Genomic DNA, 26,423 nt, shown 5'->3' with positions numbered 1-26,423 from the left:
GAGACCGTGCCAGAGAGCCCGATTCCAAAATGAAGCGCCCCACCCACCCCCCGGCTCATGGAGAGAGCAGCAGCAGCAGATGTACAAGGCGAAACCATTTTGTCAGCCGGGGGGGGGGGGTGCTGGGGTTCAATCTCCAGCTTCAGAAATAAATAAATGGGGCTGTTAAAGTTGTTTTCAATTCACTTCTTCCCTAGCTGGGGCATCTGTATCTACCCTGCCGCCTGCACCTGCCAAAATATTGACCAAATGCAGCTGAGGAGAATCTCTAGGAAACCCAACACTGATGACCTGCCATTTTTCACCAGCTTCCTCATTTCTCAACCTTGTCGAATAATTTGACAGCCAGAAAACTTTTTCTTTTAATAGAGTGCTAAGGGATTTTTAAACAGGCTGCCGAGACAATACCCACCAAGCAGTGTGCATTTTGAACCAGACGTTACAAAATAATGGCCTTTATTTTGTTTCTAAATATTAACACAGATGCAGGAGCTTCTAAAATACAGAAATAATTTTTTTAAATTTTTTTACATTGGTAACGCCGTCGTCACCTCCTTAAAATAGCTGCTTGTGAGTGAAGCTGGAGGCATTGGGTGGGCAAGGAGGGAACAGCCAGCAGCACCTTAAAACCAAACCACACGTGCCGCCCCGACCGAGCAGCATGCAGTACAATCCATACCGGTCCCCTTGCCCCTCTGCAACCAGCCCTCCCTTCACTCTGCAGTCTGTGGGGCCTCTGTGGGCAGAGAAGTAGGTTGGGCCTCGTTGCCATCCCTCGTGCGGAAGAGCAGCTCCCCTGAGGGAATGACCTGTTCAGGCTGCCAGGCAGCAGTGGGGGCACCGTACTGCTGGTAAAAGTCTGTGTCTGCCTGGAACATCACCAGGGCTTGGGCTGTGTGGATGCGGACGTGCTGGGCCAGGCTGTTGGCATCCAGGAACTTCTCACCGCAGGAATCGCAAGCGTACAGGATTTGGGTGTTTGGATCTGGAAAGACAGGACAAAGCCAGAAGACAGCAAATTGCAGGAGAGCCGGGGTGGTCAGTCCCATCTGTTTTCTTTGAAAGTGCTTCATCCCAGAGACAGTCATACAGAAAGGCCGAGCAGTAGGGCCATGGCTGAATCGCTTCAAACAGCCCCAGCCACCCATCCTACAAATCATAAGTAAAAAGGTAAAGGTACCCCTGCCCGTACGGGCCAGTCTTGCCAGACTCTAGGGTTGTGCGCCCATCTCACTCTATAGGCCGGGGGCCAGCGCTATCCAGAGACACTTACGGGTCACGTGGCCAGCGTGACATCGCTGCTCTGGCTCGCCAGAGCCGCACACGGAACGCCGTTTACCTTCCCGCTAGTAAGCGGTCCCTATTTATCTACTTGCACCCGAGTGCTTTTGAACTGCTAGGTTGGCAGGCGCTGGGACCGAACAACGGGAGCGCACCCCGCCGCGGGGATTCGAACTGCCGACCTTTCGATCGGCAAGCCCTAGGTGCTGAGGCTTTTACCCACAGCGCCACCCGCGTCCCTACAAATCATAGCTTTACGTAAAGAAACCAGGGAGGTGTAGTTTGTCACCGGTGCTGAGACAAGGTGTAAGGGCTCTCCCACAGGACTACAATTCCTAGAGTTCCCTGCGAAGAGGTATTAAGTGTTAAACCACTCGAGAAATGTAGCTCTGGGGGGAGAAACGGGGCTCTCTGCACTACACTTAGCACCAAAGAACTGCAGTTCCCAGGATTATTTGGGGGCTGCCAGGACTTGTTTGAAGTGGCACGACATTTTAAATGTCTAGTCCATGGGTAGGCAAACTAAGGCCCGGGGGCCAGATCCGGCCCAATCACCTTCTAAATCCGGGAATCGGAGTGTTTTTACATGAGTAGAATGTGTTCTTTTATTTATGATGCATCTCGGGGGTATTTGTGGGGCATAGGAATTCGTTCTTTTTTCTCTCTGCAAAATATAGTCCGGCCCCCCACAAGGTCTGAGGGACAGTGGACCGTCCCCCTGCTGAAAAAGTTCGCTGACCCCTGGCCTAGTGCAACTGAGCCTGACAAAAAAGTACACTTTGAAAACTTGTGCACACCTACTGTTCTCGCCCCGCTGGAGGGTAAGCAGACCCAACAGCATGGCAGGTGGCAGAAGTGAATTTAGGGCAAAGCCCCCCTGACCAAAGCCCTTCTCTTTGCAGACGAGAGAATCCAGGAGTGAAGCTCCTTACTGTTACTAAGCATGTCTTCTTTTCCTAGACGTGCACATTTTTAAAAACCACCACCATGAACCTGTATTTAGGTACATTTAAAAGCTGGCTTTTAGTATTTTCCTCTTATATAGGGATACATGGATGAACAGGGACGCGGGTGGTGCTGTGGATTAAACCACAGAGCCTAGGACTTGCCGATCGGAAGGTCGGCGGTTCGAATCCCCGCAACGGGGTGAGCTCCCGTTGCTCGGTCCCTGCACCTGCCAACCTTGCAGTTCGAAAGCACCTCAAAGTGCAAGTAGATAAATAGGTATCGCTCTGGCAGGAAGGTAAACGGCGTTTCTGTGCGCTGCTCTGGTTCGCCAGAAGCGGCTTAGTCATGCTGGCCACATGACCCAAAAGCTGTACGCCAGCTCCCTTGGCCAGTAAAGCGAGATGAGCGCCGCAACCCCAGAGTCATCAGCGACTGGACCTAGTGGTCAGGGGTCCCTTTACCTTTACTGAGCATGGATGAACAGCAAAGGGTGATGGGGCTGTAGCCCCAAAGAGCTGGAGGGCACACACTGCTGCATTATTGAAGGATGGTAGGAAAAATAGACCCTCTCTAGAAATCCAACATCTCAGAACTGTTAAGAGTTGCATCACTTTTCAAGCTTAACCCCATCGCCTGAAAGGCCAAAGAATGGGGAAGAGCATAAAACAGCTGGTCACACATTGGGGTGCTGCACCCTTGTGGCCAGATTTCTTTACTGCAAGCTTCTAGAAACAGCCCAGCTTTGTGTTCTGCGCAGTTACCGACGGTTTGAGCTGTGACGAAGAAAGCTGAGCCAAGGGCCTCCTTTGGAGGGGTAGTGGCCCGAATGCTCCCAGATGGATGCTCACCTGCTTCCTGCACTTGCTTCACAGCCTTTGTTATTTCAGCCTTCAAGGCTTCCGTCTCGTCAGCTGTGACAGGCGCTGCCACGGGGACCACTGCAGAGGAGAACCATGGGGGAGTTGAGCAGCGCACAATGGAGGCCCCGTGGCCACCCAAGCCAGCAGAGGGGCCCTTTGCATTGTGGTGGGGACACTTCCGAGCAGTGGGGAGGGACTGAAATACTGGGGGCAGGGGGGAGAAGAGACTACCCTAGCAAAGATTGTTCCACAGACAGGGAAGAGGCCGTAGCTTCAGTGTGTTAGATCACCTGCTTGGCAGGCAGGTCCTAGGCATTCAGTTTCCAGCAGCATTTCCAGCTGGGAAAAACACCCCATCCCTATTTGAAACACTGGAGATACTGCTCCTCAGCGTAGGCAATGAACGAAGAACAGTGGCGTAGCGTGGGTTGTCAGCACCCGGGGCAAGGCAAGTAATTTGCGCCCCCTAACCCGTGGATTTGCGCCCCCTAACCCCCAGATGTTGCGCCCGGTGCGGCCGGCCACCCCTGCACCCCCCACGCTATGCCACTGACGAAGAAGGAGAAAAGCCACAATGCCCACAACTATTCAACTTTGGGTGAAAACCAGAAGGCTTCATTTGTTTGGATTTCAAAATTCAGTTCACCAGCTCTTTTGCAACCTCCTCTATTTGCCAAGGATAATAGAGTAATAATAATAATAAAGAATAAAGCAAGGGAGGAGGAAAATGCAAATTGCTCGTGGCACTCACGAGTGTTGCAAGCATTCTTTTTTAAGGGGAGAGCCCCGCCCGAGTTCTCAAGCCTCCCTCAGGCCCTTGGTAAGAGCACGACAAGGCCAGGGTCTCCTGCTCACCTGTCAGCTGTGTGACTGCCGTGGCTGCCAGGGCTTCCGTGGCCAGAGTCACCATCTCGTCGGAAGCCACGGTCACAATGTTGAACTCATCACCCTCCCTGTGCTCCAGAACCTTCATGCCGGCCTTGCCCTGGTGGACCGTTTTGACGTGAGAGCGGAGATTGTCCACACGGTTGAAGCCGCGGCCGCACTTGTCACAGAGGAAGGGTTTCTCGCCTGTGGGGAGTCCAGGAAGGTGCAGAGGCCTCAGCAACCTGCCAGCTGGCTGCCTCTCACTTTGGCCTCTCCCACAGAGAGGGCCAGCAGGGCCCCACCCCTGCGTAACACTCCCTGCTCTGCACATGACTATCGCAGTCTCGCTGTGCCTATGTATTCTACCTCCACCGTCTTGAGGCAGTTTGCGCTCTCAAAGGATACGAAGTTGGGGGGGGGGGTGCTGCTGTTGCACTTGGGTCTCGCTCATGGGCTTCTCTATGGGGCATCAGGCTGGCCAGCGGGAAGACAGTGTTGGTGTCTTGCCAAAATAAACTTGATACCACCTTGAAGCACACCTAAAACATCAGCCTAGTGACAAGAATTCTCTCCAGGCATCTTTATCAGGGCATGCGGCGGAGTGCGCCTACCAGAATATGAGAAAGTTTGTGAGCCTGTCTCTCTAGCCAAATAGCTAAAAGGTGCAGAGATCTGCATATACAGTGGTGCCCCGCAAGATGAATGCCTCGCAAGACGGAAAACCCGCTAGACGAAAGGGTTTTCCATTTTGGAGGTGCTTCGCAGGACGAATTTCTCTATGGGCTTGCTTCGCATGTCTTGCGATTCTTGAGATTTTTTTCCGCTCCCCACCCCCTTTTTCTAAGGCACTAAGCTGCTAATAGCCTTTTAGCAGCTAATCCGCTAATCCCTTAAACCTTTAATAGCCGCTAATAGCCGCTAAACCGCTAATCCGGTTGCTTCGCAAGACAAAAAAACCGCTAGACGAAGAGACTCGTGGAACGGATTCTTTTCGTCTTGCGAGGCACCACTGTACAGTGGTACCTCGGTTTTTGAACATAATCCATTATGGAAGATCGAAAACTGTTTCAAAACATTCAAAAACCAGAAACTCAATAGGCAGCAGCCAGGCCTCAGGATCTTGCACTCAGTGGAAGCCACGTAACATGTTCGACTTGGGAGGTGTGTTTGAAAACTGAAGCATTTACTTCCGGGTTTATGGCGTTTGAAAACCCAAATGTTCGTCAATGGAGACGTTCGAAAACCGAGGTACCACTCTGTAGTTCTGTTTCTTATTTTATATGCAACTTGCAATGTAAATAATAAAGAATTTAAGGAAAGAACTGGATAGGAACGGTGGTTATTTCTGTTATGGGAATTTACCAAGAGAAGGCTGCACTGATGCTCCTGTGCAGGAAGTCTTTGAGTAACTCTGCCAAGTTGAAGAAAGAGTTGGCGCTCATGCACTAACAGACAGGAGGCTGGAGTGGGCCTGGCTAGATGCAGCTGCCCCAGGGCTCTCCCTACAGCCGGACTCACCTGTGTGGATGATGATGTGCTTGGAGAGGTCACCCACGTTCACGAAGGCCTTGTTGCAGACGCTGCACTTGTGGGGGCGGATGTTGTCGTGGTGGCGGATGTGGTTGGCCAATTGGCTGGACTGGACGAACCTGAAGGGGGGAGGCACAGAAACAGAACTGAAACGTGTACAGGACTTCTAGGTATTCAAAATGTTCCCCTGGATTTATTTAACAGAATTTATAGGCTGCTTGACTGTAAAGCAAACCAACAAACCTCAAAGTGGTTTGCAAAAATACGAAACAAGATTTTCTTTTTCTTTCAACAATAGTCCAAAAAAGTTAAGCTACTGAAACGAGCTAAAATTCACCTTGACTTTCTAAGCATTCAGACAGGCTTCTCGAAGCATAGGTAAAAGGTAAAGGGACCCCTGACCATTAGGTCCAGTCATGGCCAACTCTGGGGTTGCAGCGCTCATCTCGCTTTATTGGACGTGGGAGCCGGCGTACAGCTTCCGGGTCATGTGGCCAGCATGACTAAGCCGCTTCTGGTGAACCAGAGGAGCGCACAGAAATGCCGTTTACCTTCCTGCCAGAGCGGTACCTATTTATCTACTTGCACTTTGATGTGCCTTCGAACTGCTAAGTTGGCAGGAGCTGGGACTGAGCAACGAGAGCTCACCCCGTTGCGGGGATTCGAACCGCCGACCTTCTGATTAGCAAGTCCTAGGCTCTGTGGTTTAGCCCACAGCGCCACCTGCGTCCCTATCTAAGCATATCTCTATATAAAATAACTGGAGGGCCCAGTTTAATCTCCCGCCCTGCCTCCATGTTTAGCAACCCCCCCCCCCCAAAGCCCAACACAAATATTTTGTTTTAGCACAGGGTACACAGATTGCCTCCTCCCACCATGCAGAAACACAGCCCCCAGCCCAGGATGGATGAAGATGACCCCTGAAGCTCTCCCTAGGCCAGGCCAAGAGCCAAGAGAGGGGCCCACCTCTTGCCGCAGCGCTCACAGACGTAAGGCTTCTCCCCGGTGTGCTGGCGAACATGGGCAATGAGGGAGCTGGCTTGAGTGAAGGCCTTGCCACAGATCAGGCACTGGCAGGGCTTTTCACCTGGGGACAGAAGGGAGGGGAGGGTAAGATCACGGGGGCACAGGGATGGCCACCAACTTGAGGACTACAAGCTTGCTTTATTGTTAAGGAAAGAGACCACGGCTCAGGGTCAGAGCTCCAAGTTTGCACGCAGAAGGTCCAAGGTTCAATCTTCTGAGGTTGCCCCTCCCACATCTTCCTAATGTTTGTGGGGTGTAATCCCTTGGTACAGTCAAGGGCAACATTCCTTATTTCCCAAGAGTGGGCACAGGCAGGGGGACAGCCAGTCAGTGTAACTTCCTGTTCCACTGGCCTGGAGCAGCCTCCCCCTGCATGTGACCTGGGACATGCGCGTGGCTCTGGCTGACTCCATAAAAGAGTTGAGTCATGCAGCCATTTTCTCAGTCGTTTTATTCTCTCTCTTGTTGTTGTTTTTTTGCTGCCATGCTGCTCTCCTGCAGCCATTTTGTTATCTTAATGTTATTTTGCTGTCTGCTGGCTCTCAGCCAGCAGCACAGGAGTTCAGTTTCCCTATGAGATTAACTCACACTTTGCTTGTGTAACCACTAAAGTAAATCCTGCCTTTCAGGGATCATATCTTGAATTAAAATGTGAGTTACTTTACTCAGAAAGACTCTTGTGTCTTCATTCTTTTAAGAGGGATTAAAGGGGACACCAGGAAATAATCTTAACTTAGAGATTCAAACGAATCTGCAAACTAGCTTCCAGCTAGATTGAGGGGAATCTGCTCTGCTACATCACTTCTTTTTAAGATATGATACAATATCTTTATTGTCATTGTCCCATACAGAAAAATGAAATTGAAAAATCTACATAAGACATTCAAAACCTCCTAAAAGCCCTAAACGGCCTCAGTCCAGTATATCTGAAAGAGCGTCTCCAACCCCATCGTTCTGCCCGGACACTGAGGTCCAGCTCCGAGGGCCTTCTGGCGGTTCCCTCACTGCGAGAGGCCAAGTTACAGGGAACCAGGCAGAGGGCCTTCTCAGTAGTGGCGCCCGCCCTGTGGAACGCCCTCCCATCAGATGTCAAAGCGATAAACAACTACCTGACATTCAGAAGACATCTGAAGGCAGCCCTGTTCAGGGAAGTTTTTAATATGTGACATTTTAGTGTATTTTTCATCTTTGTTGGAAGCCGCCCAGAGTGGCTGGGGAAACCCAGCCAGATGGGCGGGGTACAAGTAATAAATTATTATTATTATTATTATTATTATTATTATTATTATTATTATTATTATTAAAACTCTGAAACCCCATTTTAAAATACAATATACTCCTATAGAGACCCCTTATACTGCGTTTAAAACCAGAATTGCATTTGGGTAGAAACGGTTTCTCAGGTGGCTAGTCCTAGTCTTTATAACCCTGTACCTTCTTCCAGAAGGCAGTGTGCAACAAGGGGAGAAAATACTATTGACAAGGTATATACGAACATTAGACAGGCATAGCATGAGTGAAGGGAAGGATAATACTTATTCAATATATCCTTTCCTACTATCCTTAACATTCCCACAATGTTTAGCTGGAATTTCCACGTAACTTGAACCAACAGATTCTAATGACAAGGGAGGAGATTGCACCTGAACACGAGGAAGAAGAGGAGGAGCTGTTTGACAGAGGCCTGGGGGAGTGGCGGACTCTCCTTCCCTTCCAACTCTATGATCCTCTGAGCCCCAGCAGGTCAGGCCTGGGAGAGCCACCCAGCTGGGAGGTAACAGCTACAACGCCTTCTCTGACCACCCAGGGAATGAAGGAAGCGCCCCCTTGGCCAAACTTACCCGTGTGGATGCGGACGTGGCGCTGCAGAGCCCCCGGGTCGGCAAACTGCCGCTGGCAGTGCACACAGATGTATGGTTTCTCCCCACTGTGGATGCGCAGATGTCGCTTGAGGTTGCCTGCGGGCGAAGGAGGAGGAAGCATGGAGAGGCCTTGAGCAGGCTGCCGGAGACTGGCTAGATTATTATTATTTTCTGAATTTGCCTTTTATTTATTTGTTAACATTTATATATTACATCGGTAAACGTTGCCATATTACATTACAGGACCTACTATCATATAATTTCCAACATGTATACAAAAATTATATACAAATTTTATATACCTAGAAAGAAAATGAAACAAAAAAAAAAGAACAAGAAAAAACAAAAACAATTCCCCCCCCAAAAAATTATATACATACCAACACACTAGACTTCCTGTTGTATATTTTACAAATGAATGTAATCTTATTATTGTATATTTCTTTACATATGGAGACTGGCTAGATCGGGAGGAGTGGTGGAAACCGCCTTTCCCCAGGGAACGGCTAAGGGAGCTGGGCATGTTTAGCCTGGAGAAGAGGAGGTTAAGGGGTGATATGATAGCCATGTTCAAATATATAAAAGGATGTCACATAGAGGAGGGAGAAAGGTTGTTTTCTGCTGCTCCAGAGAAGCGGACACGGAGCAATGGATCCAAACTACAAGAAAGAAGATTCCACCTAAACATTAGGAAGAACTTCCTGACAGTAAGAGCTGTTTGACAGTGGAATTTGCTGCCAAGGAGTGTGGTGGAGTCTCCTTCTTTGAAGGTCTTTAAGCAGAGGCTTGACAACCATATGTCAGGAGTGCTCTGATGGTGTTTCCTGCTTGGCAGGGGGTTGGACTCGATGGCCCTTGTGGTCTCTTCCAACTCTATGTTTCTATGATTCTATGAAAGCGCCGAGGGAGAGGATTTGGATCCAGGCCTCCTGGTGGTGGACAACTGGACACACCCCAGAGGAGGGGAAGAGCTGGGAGGTACTAGAGGCTGGGAGTTTGGAGGCTGAGGAAAAGGGGGAAACATTCAGGTGCCCCAACACGGAGTAAAGACAGGAGTCAGACCTGGCAGCTTCACCCCTGCCAGGGTTTCTGCTGACAGCCTGCCGGCTCCTCTTTGCTACACATAACAGAGAGCCAGGCAGAGACAGAGAGGAGCCCTTGGAGCCCACTATAAAGGTAAAGATAAAGGTACCCCTGACCATTAGGCCCAGTCGTGGCCAACTCTGGGGTTGCAGCGCTCATCTTACTTTATCGGCCGAGGGTGCTGGCGTACAGCTTCCGGGTCATGTGGCAAGCATGACAAAGCTGCTTCTGGCAAACCAGAGCAGTGCACAGAAATGCCGCTTACCTTCCCGCCAGAGCGGTACCTATTTATCTACTTGCACTTTGATGTGCTTTCAAACTGCTAGATTGGCAGGAGCAGGGACCGAGCAACAGGAGCTCACCCCGTTGTGGGGATTCGAACCACCAACCTTCTGATTGGCAAGTCCTAGGCTCTGTGGTTTAACCCACAACGCTACCTGCGTCCACTATAGAGGGGCCCAAAACACAGGGAATGGAGTAAAGTGGGAGGTGCAAAACAGCCCAAGCAACTGCTTGCTATAATGGAGTATATCTCAGAGGTCTCTGTATGTTTTCTGTTCCGAAAACAACTAACTGCAAGTGAGCTCGCGTTGCCTCATTTCTCTCTGATCTGAAAACGGACTGTGCCCTGTGTCAGCTCCCTCGACATAGGCCCCAGATGGGCTGCGGGCAAAGAAGAAGAAGAAGAAGAGTTTGGATTTGATATCCCGCCTTTCACTCCCTTTAAGGAGTCTCAAAGCGGCTAACATTCTCCTTTCCCTTCCTCCCCCACAACAAACACTCTGTGAGGTGAGTGGAGCTGGGAGACTTCAAAGAAGTGTGACTGGCCCAAGGTCACCCAGCAGCTGCATGTGGAGGAGCAGGGAAGCGAACCTGGTTCCCCAGATTACGTGACTACCGCTCTCAACCACTACACCACACTGGCCGGGGAGGCCGGGGTCCACCCAGCCCATCTGGGCCACCCCCAAGAGCCACATACCTGACGTAGTGAACTGCTTTCCGCACTCCCGGCACTTGAGGGGTCCATCGGCAATGTGGATCTTCAAGTGGGCCTTGAGGTTCCCCACCTGGCAGCAAAGGTGAGAGACCGGCTTTGAGAGGGGGTGGGGGTGGTCCCAAACCCCCGCAGGCGTTCCACCCTCCCCCCCCAGCCCGAGCAGGGGAGCTGCCCTCCAGCCCTCCAGCCTTACCTGGTTGAACTTCTTCTCGCAATGGGGGCACTTGTGCTCCTTGTGGGTGTCGTGCGTCTCCAGGTGGCGCATCTTGGAGGTGGGGTCGGAGAATGAGCGGCCGCAGTAGTCACACCGGTAGGGCTTCTCCCCGCTGTGGACCAGCTGGTGGCGCTTCAGGTTGCCCGATGTGGTGAAGAGCTTGCCGCAGTCCTCGCAGCGGTACTTGGCCTCCCCGGTGTGGCGCTTCTTGTGCAGGTTCAGCAGGCTGATCAGGCGGTAGCTCTTGCCGCACTCCTCACAGCTGTATGGCTTCAGGGGGCTGGGAGAACGGGGGAGAGGGAGAAGGATCAGAAGGTTGGCGGTTCGAATCCCTGCGACGGGGTGAGCTCCTGTTGTTAGGTCCCTGCTCCTGCCAACCTAGCAGTTCGAAAGCACATCAAAGTGCAAGTAGATAAATAGGTACCGCTCCTGCGGGAAGGTAAACAGCATTTCCATGCGCTGCTCTGGTTCGTCAGAAGCGGCTTAGTCATGCTGGCCACATGACCTGCAAGCTGTCTGCGGACAAATGCCGGCTCCCTCGGCCAATAAAGCGAGATGAGCTCTGCAACCCCAGAGTCGGTCACGACTGGACCTAATGGTCAGGGGTCCCTTTACCTTTACCTTTTAATTACGCTGCTGCGGGAGAATTCAGGGTGGGCAAGAGGGAATGAAGGACAGCTTTGCAGAAAGAAAAGATGCCGTTAACCGGCGGAACCCCTTGCTGCAGGGTGGCACAACAGTAAGGTGTTTTTACAGAACAGCTTGGTGCTTAGTAGGATGGGCTGGCACCTCAAAGGCTGTGGTTGTTTTTGTTTTAATTATGTACTTTGTGTTTTCATCTTGTGATTTCATATTGTGAACCGCCCTGAGACCTGTGGGTATCGGGCGGTTTACAAATTTAATGAATAATAATCATGATTTTAGGGACGCGGGTGGCACTGTGGGTTAAACCACAGAGCCTAGGACTTGCTGATCAGAAGGTTGGTGGTTCAAATCCCCGCAACGGGGTGAGCTCCCGTTGCTCGGTCCCAGCTCCTGCCAACCTAGCAGTTCGAAAGCACATCAAGTGCAAGTAGATAAATAGGTACCACTCTGGCGGGAAGGTAAACGGAGCTTCCATGCGCTGCTCTGGTTCGCCAGAAGCGGGTTAGTCATGCTAGCCGCATGACTGGGAAGCTGTATGCCAACTCCCTCGGCCGATAAAGCGAGATGAGTGCTGCAAGCCCAGAGTCGGTCACGACTGGACCTAATGGTCAGGGGTCCCTTTACCTAATCATGATTTTACGGGCAGGAGGTGGTCCTGGGTGCAAACGTCAGCTTTGATTAACTACATCCGAGAGTATCTGCTCGTAATGCCAACCAAGAGGTCGGAGGCTCATGCAGCTCCCCACAACCCTGGGATGAGGATGCCCATCGTCGGCATTTGTGCCATTTATGCAGGCGGAAGCTGGGCAGGGAAGGCTGAGCTGTCAGCACGGGCACCGCACGGCTGCCCCGACTGCCAACGGGAATCCTTCCGCCCCTTCCCGTTCTACCGCTGCCTGTTCTACCGCAATGCCTTCCCCTCCTGGATCAGCCTCGCTGCTCACTGGCCACCTACCTGTGTGTCTTTTCATGCGCCTTGCAGGCTGCTGGGTCAGAGAAGGCCTTGTTGCACTCGCGGCAGGTGAAGGGCTTCTCCCCGGTGTGAATCCGGATGTGCCGCTTGAAGTTGCCAGTGTGAGTGAACTCCTTCCCGCAGTCCTGGGCGGGGGGGGGGGGGGAGAAGGAGGAGGCGGCCTAAGTGGCTGGTCCCAAGGAAATTTGGCATTGACAAATGCCAAATTTTCCAACTTTCAAAATTCCCAAAATGAGGGTTGTTAAAAAAAGTTGTCACACGACTCAGGAATTCAAAACCTATTGCAGTTTCATTAATATAATTTCGTTTGGTAAACAGCTATGTAAAAAATACGAGGGATTCTCAATGATTTTAAACTTGCGTTACTATTTTTCATGGGAAAAAATACAGTGGTGCCTCGCAAGACGAAATTAATTCGTTCTGTGAGTTTTTTCGTTCTACGAGTTTTTTCGTCTTGCGAAGCACCACTGTGTATTGACGGTTTCCCAATGCATTGGCGGTTTAAAAAAAAAAGGCGCAAGACGTTTCGTCTTGCAAAGCCAGCCCATAGGGAAATCCGTCTTGCGAAGCAACTCAGAAAACGAAAAACTCTTTCGTCTTGCGAGTTTTTCGTCTTCCGAAGCATTCGTCTTGCGAGGTACCACTGTATGCGTGAAATTGCATAAAAATCATCAAAAAACGATTGCACCATCAGATTGGCTTGCCCGATCTGCCTGAGCGTAACAGACAAAGAGCAGAAGCAACAAGAAGACAAGAGAAGGCAGCTTGCTGAATATAAGCAGAAATAAGCAGAATGCATCAATGCCATCAAATTAAATACAAAAAAAATCTGCTGATGAAAATGAAGAGCAAAGATGCTCAGGATGGAAATAATGGAAGTCATGAAATGACATTAGGAAAACCACTTCTCATAAAAAGACAGAGTACAACACATTAGAGATGCATAATGTTCTGCAGAGCATCAGATATGGTGTTGGTCCTGCGTGCCACAGCTGCCGCCTTCTTCTGTGCGCAGTGAGCCAGGTGGAATAGACCTCTACCACTTCACTCCGGAGAAAGGCTCAAAGAAAGAAAAACCAGCTGAAGTTATTGCTTGTAGAAGGGCACTGATAACCCACCTGCAGGCCGTTAGAGGCGATTCTACAAATGTTCACACCAGTCAGGAGGGTGGTGCCATGCATCAGGTAGAGGTCAAGCTCAGTCGTAAGCTGATCTGGTTGGTTTGTGCCCTCCACCCCAACGAGTTCCCCCTGTGACACGTGATCATGGCATCCAAGAGGGAGGCCTTGTCCAACAGCAAATGGACAAGATGCAAGATGTTGCTGCTGAACATGAAATGGCTCCTTTGTCCACCATACTCTCAACTGGAGAGCCTCCTTCTCTCTTCAATGTCCTAAAGGATCTGTCCTACTGTTTGGCATCTGTCTGTCTCGAGAGACAACTGAGGAGTGTGGCTACTGATCAAGCATACAGGTCACCCAGGCCAGAAGGACAGGATCTGGCCTTTCTTAAAATTGGCCCAGTGGGCTATTCAAGGTGGTTGGTAACAGCAACCAGGTTTTGTTGCAAAACCCCCCAACAACTTAAGGCTGATAGTGAAATACAGTGGTACATCAGGTTAAGTACCGTATTTTTCGACCTATAGGACGCACCGGCCCATAGGACGCACCTAGTTTTTTGGGGGGGAAATCAAGGAAAAAATTTTTATTCCCCCCCCCCCCCAGGTTTGCGCAGCCATCCCCAAGCTAAAGGAGGGAGACGGAGCGCTCCGTCTCCCTCTTCTGCCTTCAGGGACAGCCTCTCTAGCCTCCGTGGGGCAGCGGCTTGCCCCGCTGTCCCCTGAGCTTGTGGGGCTGGCGGGGGGGGGGGGGGGAGAAGCAAGCCCCCTCTCGCTCTCCAGGCATCAGCGAAAGCCTGCATTCGCCCCATAGGACGCACACACATTTCCTCTTCATTTTTGGAGGGGAAAAAGTGCGTCCTATAGGGCAAAAAATACAGTAAATACAGTACTTAATTCATTCCAGAGGTCCATACTTAACCTGAAACTGTTCTTAACCTGAAGCACCACTTTAGTTAATGAGGCCTCCTACTGCTGCTGCGCCGTCGGAGCATGATTTCTGTTCTCATCCTGAAGCAAAGTTCTTAACCCGATGTAATATTTCTGGGTTAGCGGAGTCTGTAACCTGAAGCGTATGTAACCTGAGGCACCACTGGACATGGTTTGCCTGTCCTATCACTGTTGGTTCAACATCAAAGTAAAACATTCTGGGGTAGAAGGTCCATGCCACATCATGTTTCAGCTGCAGAAAGTTAGGCTGCAAAAGGTGGCTGCAGCAGATGCTGTTTGGCCAACCGCCCAGTGCTCAGCATGGTATGCATTTTTTGAAATGATAATCTCTTACCTCGCACTTGTGGGTGACCGACCCGTAGGTCTTGGACTCGGTCCTGTCACTGTAGGTCCCCGATCGCAGAAGCCGGGCCTCCCCTCCGTTCTCTGCCCCAGAGTCCGTGCCCCCCGACTCGTCCTCATCCTGGGAGTTGCCGTTGGCCAGCTGGGCCTCGTGGGCCTGGGAAGGTACCTCGGCCTCCGGCAGCACGGTCCCCTCGCCCTTGCCTTCCAGCTCTACCTCCATCTCAGAGGGCAGCTTCAGGTCAGAGGGCTCAGCTAGAGACACAGAGAGAAAGAAGCAGTCTAGTGGGCCACCTGCGCTAGACGCCATCTTGTGGGAGCCAGTAGTGTCTAGGCGGCTGCAGCTGCCTCCCCAAAAACCCTTCCGCCTGTACCCTCCGGGATTACATTCACAAAATCGGCAAGGCGGGCGGGGTTTCTGGAGGGCATCTAGCCTGACCCTCGGCTAAGGATCGGGATCCTGCAACGTACAGCCCCCTCCCCAACAGAAGGATGCCCAGGTGATGCTTCTGAGCCTGAGGTGGGTGGTGCCCCCCTGGCCAAAGGAGCGCCCTAAGGTTTTGCCCAAATCTGCCTCCCTGCCTTGTCCACCTCCATGCTCTGCCCTCTGGAGGAACAGAGAGGTCTGCTCTGCCTTCCCCCCCTGGCAGCCTTTCAGATACTCGAAGGCCATCTTCCTGAAATCTTCAGCTTGGATCCCTGCATTGCAGGGGGTTGGGCTAGATGAACCTTAGGGATCCCTTCCAACTCCGCAATTCCATCGGCTACTTTTAAAATGAGGCTGCATTTTAACCTCTTTTTTTAACCCCCCCCCCAAATATTATGTTTTTATTGTAATTTTACTGGTGTTAGCCGCCCTGAGCCCAGCTCTGGCTGGCAAGGGCGGGGTATAAATAAAATAATAATAATAATAATAATAATAATAATTCTCTGATTCTATGAACCTGGATCCTGCAAGCCTCATCTGTTGCCCTTCTGAGGTAATAATAATAATAATAATAATAATTTTTTTTTATTTATACCCCGCCCTCCTCAGCCAAGGCCGGGCTCAGAGCAGCTTACAAGCAATAATAAAAACAAGATGAATGATTACAACTTAAAAACAAAAATAAAATACAACATTAAAATAATGGAACATTAAAATATTAAAATGTAGCCTCATCGCAGGAGGAAAAGGAAAAGAAAGGGAGGGAGGGAATCAAATTGGCTCCAAGCCAAAGGCCAGGCGGAACAACTCTGTCTTACAGGCCCTCTGTCTTACAAGAATGTTCTTTCCGAAAGGAATCTCGCTTGGTGCCCTCTTGACCTACAGGCATCATGGGCAAAGGGAAAGCAAAGATCCTTTGGGTGCCACACAGAGATCACCCCCAGAAGCACCCAAGAGAGGCTTTCCGCCCTGCTGCTGTTGCCACTCACCATCCTCTGCAGCCCTCGAAAGGGCAGGTTTTGGGGCAGCGCTGCTCTCCCCAAGGGAGGAGTCTTCCGTCTGCGAGGTCTCAGGCACTGGGGAGGAGACGTCGTCTTCCACAGCTGAAAAAAGAGAGGAGTTGGTCATATACCCCTCAGCACTAGTGACCAACAGCCACGGGGGCAACAAATCAGAGAGGGAACAAGAAGCAGGGCAGGATTTGATGGGGGAGGGAAGCGAACAGGCATCCTCGGCTAACAGATGAAGCCTGCTGCAAATGTTAAAATCAAGTCCCACCCAAGGTGCTAGATCTCATGAACGCTGAGTAATGCAGTCTTCCTAAAGATTTAGTTTGAATGGCAGATGAAGCTGATGGACTACATGGAAATGGCGGAAATGGCTGGCAGAATCCGAGACCAGGGAGAAGAGTCGATGGAAGAAGATTGGAAAAAATTTAAAGTATATTTACAGAAATATTGCAAAATTAATGAATGTTAGAAGAATACTGGAATGAAGTTATATGGTTTTAGCAGAAATGTGATAAAGAATTAAGCAAAAACTGATTGTTAATGGGCTAAAGTGGAAAATTTAAAGTTAGATTAGGTTAAGACAAATTATAGAACAAAAAATTGAGAAAGAGGGAAGGGATTTGCTGAATTAGCTAATTTGAACTAGAATACAAAAAAGGGAGGTGTGAGGAAGTCGAGGAAACAAGTAAATGAAAGATAATGATATGGAATTTGGATGTGTTTTCTTTTTTCTTTTTATTATGCTGTTTTGATGTATTGTTCTTTTTTCTTTTTTTCTTATTTTTGATGTATTGTTTGTTAAATTTTTCATTGTTTCTGTTTTCTTTTACATTTTTTTTCTGTAACTAAAAAACTTTTAATAAATATCTAAAAAAAAAAAAAAAAAAAGATTTCGTTTGAATTTCCTCCTCTTGGGTCTTCAGATCCCACACCAGCCTTCCCCAACTTGCTGCCCTCCAGATGTTTTGGACTACAACACCCGAAACATGTGGAGGGAATCAGGTTGTGGGGGAAGGCTGTACCACACGCTGATTACTGGGCTGCGATTCCTGCATTGCAGGGGGTTGGACTAGATGGCCCCTGGGGGGCCTTTTTATTCTCTGTAAGATACTTCTGAAGCTTCTTCAAATAAGCTCTACTTGGATTTTTGGCCCATTTCATTGCATCAGGCAAGGCACCCAAGGTTTCGAAACAGATTTTTAGGTTTTGTTCTGAGACGTTTCAGTGTGCCCTGAGCTTTGGGCGAGGACTGGAATAGAGGTGGGTTTTTTTTATAAATTGCTGCCGTGATCCCAAGCCGGCTCTCTCCCCACCACATGGAGGATTCTCCCAAAGGAAGTCCCCTGGTACCAAATCAGACCACTGCTCAGCCAAGCTCAGTATTACCCACACCGATGGGCAGCAGCCCACAAGGCAGGGAACATTCTCAGCCAAACCTGGTGGTTCAGGGGATCGAACCAGAACCTCCTGCATGCAAAGCAGGTGTTCTACCACTCAGCTACTGAAAATGAAGGAAACACTAGCCCTTGTGGCTCCACATAAGGGGCTGATTTAAACAGAGGCTCAGGAAGCGACACTGGTCCATTTGGCTCAGCATCACATGCACTGACTGGTGGCAGGCTCTCTGGAGACATCAGGATTTGAACCCGGGTCGCGCTGTGGGTTAAACCACAGAGCCTAGGACTTGCCGATCAGAAGGTCGGCGGTTCGAATCCCCGCAACGGGGTGAGCTCCCGTCGCTCGGTCCCAGCTCCTGCCAACCTAGCAGCTCAAAAGCACATCAAAGTGCAAGTAGATAAATAGGTACCACTCCAGTGGGAAGGTAAACGGTGTTTCCGTGCGCTGCTCCGGTTCGCCACAAGTGGCTTAGTCATGCTGGCCACATGACCCGGAAGCTGTACGCCGGATCCCTCGGCCAATAAAGCGAGATGAATGCCGCAACCCCAGAGTCAGTCACGACTGGACCTAGTGGTCAGGGGTCCCTTTACCTTTACCTTTTACCTTCCAAGGACCAAGCAGGAGTGTTTCAACTGAGCGAAAGTTTTCATTTGCTTATTTACTCTTTGTGCCCTTCACCAAACACTTCCAGGGCAGATTGTGAAAATACCACAATGCAGACAAATATGATTTACACATACAGTGGTGCCCCGCAAGACGAATGCCTCGCAAGATGGAAAACCCGCTAGACGAAAGGGTTTTCCGTTTTGGAGGTGCTTCGCAAAACGAATTTGCTATGGGCTTGCTTCGCAAGATGAAAATGTCTTGCGATTCCTGGGGGTTTTTTTCCGCTCCTCACCCCCTTTTTCTAAGGCACTAAGCTGCTAATAGCCTTTTAGCAGCTAATCTGCTAATCCCTTAAGCCTTTAATAGCCGCTAATAGCCGCTAAACCGCTAATAGCGCTAATCCGCTAATGGGCTTGCTTTGCAAGCCGAAAAAACCGCTAGACGAAGGGACTCACGGAACGGATTCTTTTCGTCTTGCGAGGCACCACTGCATTTATTTTACTTTTAAAAGACAACTGAAGGCAGCCCTCTTTAGGGAAATTTTTTATGTCTGATGCTGTACTGTTTTTAATATTCAGTTGGAAGCCGCCCGGAGTGGCTGGGGAAACCCAGCCAGATGGGCGGGGTATAAATAATAATAATAATAATAATAATAATAATAATAATAATAATAATGATGTCCGGCTCTATCCAAGACCCCTGGTTCCCGGTGCCTACCTGAGCCCTTGCCAGCTGCACATTCAGCCTCCTCTTCCTCCTCCTCTTGTTCCTCTGTGGGCTCCATGGCCGCCTCCTTCTGGATGCTGCTGGGTGGGGGCTGTGGGGTCTCCTCCAGATCCTGGGGGGTCTCTGTCGCCTCTTTACCCCCACCAGCCGTTTTCTCCTGCCCTAGGAAAGAGAGGGGCCAAAACCAACTCGGACAGGCTCCTCTCAGCTATGACCTACCAGATGCCGAGCCCCCACCCACTTACCCCATCTGCACAATGGGCACAAGGGCTGCCATGATGACAAGAACTTGAGGAGGTGCTGGGGGAGAGAAGGGTGAGGGATGCCCTGCTGGATCAGGCCAAGGTGGGGGTCTCCCTACAGATTCCCTCTTGGTGGACCACAAGCTTAACAGAAGCCAGCTGTGTGATGCAGCAGCTGTATTCTGCCCTATCAAGATGATCAAGGGCCTGGAAACCAAGCTTTATGAGGAACAGGTGAGAGAACTCTCCTTCCTTGGCAGGTGATTTTTGTTTTTTGTATAATTTTTATTAAGCTTTTCTATTTTATATTTTAGAATATTCATTTAAACAACCTCAAATGACTTCCCCTTTTCTCCTTCCATGGCTCAACTTACATATCATAAATCCCTGCATATTTTACAGAAGCTAAACCATTCAGTATTCCATTTGTTAGATCCATCAAAAATTATCTACACTGTTGAATTTATCTAATACTGCCAGCGTTTTTAAATGTACACAATTTTCACCCATATATGCAATAAACACTTTCCAATCATCTTTAAATGTATGTTCTTCTTGTTCTCTTATTCTATAAGTTAATTCTGCAAGCTGTGTTTATTCTATCAGTTTAAGTTGCCGTTCTTCTTTGGATGCGACCTCTCTCGTTTTCCATTTTTGGGCTAACAAAACACGGGCCACAGGAGTGGCATACATAAATACAGTGGTGCCCCGCAAGACGAATGCCTCGCAAGACAGAAAACCCGCTAGACGAAAGGGTTTTCCGTTTTTCGATGCGCTTCGCAGGACGAATTTCCCTATGGGCTTGCTTTGCAAGACGAAAATGTCTTGCGAGTCTTGAGATTTTTTTTCGCTCCCCACCCCCTTTTTCTAAGCTGCTAAACCGCTAATAGCCTTTTAGCAGCTAATCCGCTAAGCCGCTAAGCCTTTAATAGCCGCTAAACCGCTAATAGCGCTAATCCGCTAATAGGGTTGCTTCGCAAGACGAAAAAACCGCTAGACGAAGAGACTCGTGGAACGAATTAATTTCGTCTTGCGAGGCACCACTGTACAGTCATACCTCGGGTTGAATATGCTTCATGTTGAGCACGTTCGAGTTGCGCTCCGCGGCAACCCGGAAGTAATGGAGTGCGTTACTTCTGGGTTTCACCGCTCGTGCATGCGCAGACGCTCAAAATGACGTCACGCACATGAGCAGAAGCGGCAAAAAGCAACATGTGTGTGCAGACATGCCGTCGGTAGTTACGTTTGCTTCTGGATGCGAACAGGGCTCCGGAACGGATCCTGTTCATATCTAGAGGTACCACTGTAGTCTTTTTTGACAGCTGGGAATTTCCATCTGAATTATCCCCAACAAGAAGGATTCTGATTTTTTTGGAAAGGTACTTAACCATTTTTTTTTCAATTCATTATAAATTATTTCCCAATATTCCTTTACCCTGTTACAAGTCCAGCACGGTTTTTAAGTAGAGGCTGTGTGGCCATCTGTAATGGAAGCTCTAGCTGAGATTCCTGCATTGTAGGAGGTTAGACTAGAAGAAACATGGGTTCCCTTCCACTTCCAATAATCATAATAACAACAACAAAAATAAATATTCGGGAGGGATAAAGCGAGGAGGGAGAGGAGTTGACCGCTGGCTGCCCTGTCCTGCCTAAGTCAGCTCATCCTGTCAGGGGTCGTTCCCAGCCCAGCTGCCGGCCATGGCAAGGCCAGAAGATGCAGAAAGTGATGGTGCAGCCCATCAACCTCATCTTCAGATACCTACAGAATAGGTCCAGAATTCAGGTGTGGCTGTATGAACAGTTGAACATGAGGATAGAAGGCTGTATTACTGGATTTGATGAATATATGAACTTGGTTCTGGATGTTGCTGAGGAGATTCACTCCAAGACAAAATCAAGGAAACGGCTGGGTCGAATCATGTTAAAAGGAGACCATATTACTCTTCTACAGAGTGCTTCTTACTAGAAATAGCTACTGAGTCTGTTTTGCTTATTATTTTAATCTTTAAACCTATAGAAGAAAATATGCAGTGGTTTAATGGTATCCCTCTCAATTCTACCACTGAAGAGTGAAGAATGAAGCCGGTTTCTTAATTCGTGCTTGCATAATTTTCAATAACTTTTCTACACTGGCGTTGAATTGCAGTTCTTTATAAATAAAACTTTTTGTTAAAATATAAATAAATAAATAAATAAATAAATAAATAAATAAATATTGGACTGAGACCCCCTTTTGGGGCTCATGGACCAATCTCCAGAGCAGTGGCGTAGCGTGGGTTGTCAGCACCCGGGGCAAGGCAAGTAATTTGCGCCCCCTAACCCGTGGATTTGCGCCCCCTAACCCTAACCCCCAGATGTTGCGCCCGGTGCAGCCGGCCCCCCCTGCACCCCCCACGCTATGCCACTGCTCCAGAGTTCTAACCAGGGATCGCCCAGAAATCTAGAGCAGTGCCCCCTGTTACCTCCCTGCTCATACAATTACAACCACAGCCCCATACCAGCTGTCGGGGGGTCTCCCGGGCTCTCCACTGCAGCTTCTGCCGGTGCCGAAAGAGTCCTCAGGGAGTTGCAAGCGCTGATGATCTCCTGCATCTGAAGGAAGCCGGCCACAGCCAAGACGTCCTCCACGTTCTCCGGGCTCAGGTTCAGCTTGGATGTGTACATGAACTCCAGCACCTGCTCGAGACCTGGAACAGGCACGGACAGGCAGTCAGCGCAGGACAACGGCTCTGCTCTGCCTTCCACAGTTGGAGGCAGCAACGCTTGTGGATGCCCGTTTCTGGGAACCACAGGAGGGGAGAATTGCTCATGTGCTCAGTTCCTGGTCGCAGGCTTCACATAGGTGTGTGGCTGGCCCCTGTGAGAACAGGAGGCAGGACTAGATTGGCCACTGGCTCTGCTTATGTTCTTATGACATGGACTTCCCACCTGCAAGGCAGAGCGAACCCTAGTGCCAAGGGCTGGATGGCCCAACAGGCAAATTGAGCACAGGGTTTAAGGCAGGGGTCAGCAAACTTTTTCAGCAGGAGGCCAGTTCACCGTCCCTCAGACCTTGTGGGGGGCCAGACTGTATTTTGAGAAAAAAAAATGAACGTATTCCTATGCCCCACAAATAACTCAAGAGATGCATTTTAAATAAAAGGATACATTCTACTCATTCTAAAACACGCTGATTCCCGGAACATCCGCAGGCCAGATTTAGAAGGCGATTTGGCCACATCCGGCCCCCGGGTCTTAGGTTGCCTACCCCTGGTTTAAGGCATCCGCAAAGCAGGGGCACCAACAATTTGAAAGAATTTGATTTTAAAAAATAGAAAGCATTGAAGGAGCCATCATGGGAAAAAGCCAGGACTTTGCTAGATCTCCTTCCTCTCCACACTCTTCCTTCTCCACACTCTCATAGTTTTACAAAGCTAAAAATAAAAACAGTAAAGGCAAGACACACCCCATATTCCCCACCCTCCCCAGCCATTTTCCCCTTCCCTTTTTATGACTTATTCCCACCTAAACTGGGTGGGGACATCTTGTTCATGTAGATTAATGTGAAGAAATCAGACCCAGTCCTGTGTCGAACATGACATACACACACGCATGGAAGTTAAGTTGTTTTACAAAATAAAATTATACTTTGTGGCTTAGTATCCCATTTTATTTATTTTAATTCTGTATTTATTTATTAAGTAATTTATATGCTGGGACGCGGGTGGCGCTGTGGGTTAAACCACAGAGCCTAGGACTTGCTGATCAGAAGGTTGGCGGTTCGAATCCCCGCGATGGGGTGAGCGCCCGTTGCTTGGTCCCTGCTCCTGCCAACTTACCAGTTTGAAAGCATGTCAAAGTGCAAGTAGATAAATAGGTACCACTACGACGGGAAGGTAAAGGGTGTTTCCATGCGCTGCTCTGGTTTGCCAGAAGCAGCTTAGTCATGCTAGCCACATGACCCGGAAGCTGTACGCCGGCTCCCTCGGCCAATAAAGCGAGATGAGAGCTGCAACCCCAGAGTCGGCCACGACTGGACCTAATGGTCAGGGATCCCTTTACCTTTACCTTTTAATTTATATGCCGCCTCGAAACTTAAAAGAAATCTCTAGGCTCCTTCTGGGGACCAAGGAGGCACCCACTGCTACTTTTCCGGGGGTGCACCAGGGACATTGGGGGACAGGGTACTGGGTGGACCAGAGGCACCGCCAGGGCCCAGTCATACATCCCCCAAGGTGGTTTTTGCTCAAGCCTGACTCTGCCTTCTGTCTCTGGCCCAGAGGTGGGAGGGTACAACTTGCCCCATAGTTTTCAGAAGGGGGCTTGCTGCTGTTTGCCTTGCATGAGGCGTGCAAGGTGGGTCCCTTGCTCAACTCACCTGGAGCCATTCATTCTGGACTCACCTTGCTTGACTTACCAGTACTCGTTAAGAGACTTTGACTGGACTCTGGGAGGGACCAGGGTTCAAATATCTGCTCATTCATAAAGCTCTCACTGGGGGGCCCTGGGGGCCAGTCACTGCCTCTCAGCCTAACCTAGGGCTGTTGGGGTGATTAACTGAGGAGGGGGGAACCATGCAAACCACCTTGAGCTCCTTAGAGAAAAAGGCTGGATATAATGCAATCAATCAGCTCTGCAGGCCCCTTCCTGTGGGACACCAGCACAGCCTAGGCTGGCTGCTTCAGGACCTGGTGGTCATTTGGGCCCCTTGCAACTGTTATACTGGCCAGCTAGGATGCAGCTCAACCCTACATTTCAGGCACGGGATAATATCCCGCAACCCCATCCGCCGCTAGGCCCACCTGCTGCGTTGCTGATGTCCAGGTGCACCACGTCCTTCTGGTCCACAAAGAGCATCCTGAAGTATTCGCTGCAGGCCGCCAGCACCGCCTTGTGGGCCTTGAAGTCGATGCCATCCACCACAAAGGTGCAATCACACAGTAGACCCAGTTGCCGCTGCTGGTTCAGCTGCTCCAGCACCTGCTTGCTGTGCTGAGGGAAATCCATGGCTGCGGGGAGAGAGGCAGGAGGCCCTTGAGCACAGATGCCCCTCCTCTGACTATGCAGGCTTCCCTCTGGCCCACGAATCATGCCCTGGCCCAGCCGAAGAAAAGCAGCATGCAGTTCCAAGCCTTCCCCATCCGTCATGGATGTTTGAGTTTTGATACCTGCATTGCAGGGGGTTAGACTAGATGATCCTCGGAGTACCTTCCAGCTTCACAATTCTGTTGACAACCACTTCTGCACAACAGAAGGGGATGGGGCCCTTCTGTTGGAGAGCACCTGCTTGGCATGCAGAAGGCCCCAGGTTCAATCCACAGTGGTGCCTCCAGGTAAGGCTGAGAGATATTCCTGCCTGAAATGCTGGGAAACTGCTACCAGTCAGTGTAGACAGTACTGAGCTAGATGGACCAACAATGGGATTCAGTATAGGGCATCTCCTTCCTTTCCAGGAACAGCCCAGCAAAAGCGAGGCCGGATCCCCCTGAAGCAAATCAACACACTAATCCTGAGGCACATCTGAAGAAGTCTGACAGCTGTCATTCCAAACAGGCTGACCCTTCCAGTTATATCCTCTTTTTCTAGGATGTGTATTTGCAATGGGCTCTGCTGCCCTTGTTGCTGCTCTCAAGACGAGGCAAATCAGCTTGTTCCCATTTTACAGACACTCAGACAGGCTGAGATGTCTTATGTCTTTGGTCTGGGGCCCAGGAGGGACTTGAACCCAGCTCCCCTCCTCCAATACCTTCAATCTCCTCCTTCATGGGGACAACCTCCCCATCCCTCCCCATTAAGAGCACCCATCACCTGCCCCACCACCACAACGCAGAAAGTGGACAGGCAGCAAAGGCTCTCCCGGGTTTCAAGCAAGGGTCTCTCTCCCAGCCCTACCTGGAGATGCTGCCAGCAGGGACTGAGCCTGGGGCGTTCTGCATGCCATGCTCCAACCACTGAGCATCAGCCCCTTCCCCTCACCCGAATATGCCTTGAACCCCCAAGTCAACTCTGTCACAGGCTTCCTGCCCCTCACCAAAAAAAAGGGGGAACAAGAAATAATCCTAACTGGACCTTTGTGTCTCTCCCCCCACCACCCCACATTTCTTTTTTTCTATTTTTAAATTCCAAATTGTATTTCCAAACACAATACAAATGTTACTGACCTGAATTTCCGCACCTGACACTCGGAGTGTGTGTGTGTGTGTTGGGGGGGGGGACAATTGGCCTCCACAGGCGGGCAGCGCCCTCAGTTATCCCCTTCCTCCTCTCCCCCTTCCACTGCTCGCTTTCCTGGACGCCCCCTTAACCTCGATCCCCCACTGCACACCCCCCGATTGCCCCCCTGCTTGTTTCTTCTCCCCTCTGGCCCCCCCAACCCCCCCAGCTTGCCGCCTCTTTCAATGCCCCTCATTAGCTCCCCGCCCCCCCCTTTACAGGCAGTCCCCGGCCCCCTGAATTCCCCCCACCTGCTGGCTGGCAGCCCCCTCCCCCTGACAGGCAGCCCCCCCACCCCGGCTGCCTTCCTGCCCCTCCCCTTCCCGGCCCCTCCCCTTCCACGAACCCTCCCCCGGCCCCCACCACCACCCCGCACCTGCTATCCGGCGCGCGTCACATAATCCCGGGCGGCGGCGGCGGCGCTCAGAGTGACACGGAACAGACAAAGGGCGCCGCCATCTTGGGCCCGGGCGGAAGCGGCGTCTCCGTAGCCACCGCCCTCTTTCTCGACGCGCATTCCCCCCCCCCTCTTTCGCTTTGCGTGCACGGCGCGTCCCGTCTCGCCGGCGGAAAAGGGGCGGGGGCAAAGGAACGGCTGGCACGTGACGCAGGCTGCTCCGCAGCGTCTCTTGGCCGCCATGACACCAGAGGCAGGGACAAGCACTAGAGGCAGTGCAGTTTCTCCGGGGGATAGGGGAAACGCAGAGATTGAGGGGGACCCGTTGCCTGCTTCCCCGCCCGTTCATTTCTTCTTCTTTCGCTCTTTCCCCCTCACATTTTCCTCTTCCTATTGTTGTTGATTATTAATCATCATGATCGATTGTTATTTGTACACCACTCTTTTGAAACAATCCCCCCCCCCGAACGGCTGCAGTAATCGCAGTGAAAAAACTAACAATTTTTTTTTAATTCCAATTTTTTTAAAAAATATTTTTTCGCCCATGCATTCTTCTTCTTTCCATTTCTTTGTTCCTCTTTCTTGTCTCCCCAAACTTTCTTTTCCTTTCTCCACCTTTTGCTCCACTCTTCATTTTCCGCCAGCAAACAAGAAGTTTGAAGAGAAAGAGAGGCAGAGAGGACTAAGATAAAGAGAATGCTGTTTAAAGTAAACTTTCCAGCTAGGCAG

At 50.3% G+C, this 26,423-nt stretch overlaps 2 protein-coding genes across 3 annotated transcripts in view; one reads left to right on the top strand and one right to left on the bottom strand.

Moving 5' to 3' along the window:
- Nucleotides 1-439: 439 nt before the first annotated feature.
- ZBTB17 (zinc finger and BTB domain containing 17) lies at nucleotides 440-26,043 on the bottom strand (the record flags this gene model as incomplete). Of its 2 annotated transcripts, none has more annotated exons than XM_083453829.1 (15): nucleotides 440-985; nucleotides 3,078-3,167; nucleotides 3,945-4,160; nucleotides 5,475-5,605; nucleotides 6,453-6,573; nucleotides 8,354-8,470; nucleotides 10,437-10,524; nucleotides 10,648-10,948; nucleotides 12,269-12,411; nucleotides 14,689-14,951; nucleotides 16,113-16,226; nucleotides 18,855-19,025; nucleotides 21,604-21,792; nucleotides 23,887-24,093; nucleotides 25,674-26,043. In XM_083453829.1, the coding sequence occupies 15 exons, from the start codon at nucleotides 26,041-26,043 to the stop codon at nucleotides 714-716; spliced, it is 2,793 nt and encodes a 930-aa protein (XP_083309955.1). In that variant the 3' UTR covers nucleotides 440-713. The 2 variants fall into 2 exon arrangements, with proteins under 2 accessions (XP_083309955.1, XP_083309956.1); XM_083453830.1 differs by lacking the exon at nucleotides 25,674-26,043 and adding an exon at nucleotides 25,246-25,617.
- CLCNKB (chloride voltage-gated channel Kb) overlaps nucleotides 25,983-26,423 on the top strand; it is a 49,394-nt gene continuing 48,953 nt past the window's right edge. The window contains exon 1 of the mRNA XM_083453932.1: nucleotides 25,983-26,423. The gene's annotated coding sequence lies outside the window, so the exon portion shown is untranslated.

This window comes from Podarcis tiliguerta (genome assembly GCF_965153285.1).
Source record: "Podarcis tiliguerta genome assembly, chromosome: 8".
Classification (NCBI taxonomy): domain Eukaryota; kingdom Metazoa; phylum Chordata; class Lepidosauria; order Squamata; family Lacertidae; genus Podarcis; species Podarcis tiliguerta.
Note: the sequence above shows the minus strand (reverse complement) of the source record. Positions and strands in the feature narration are given on the sequence as shown.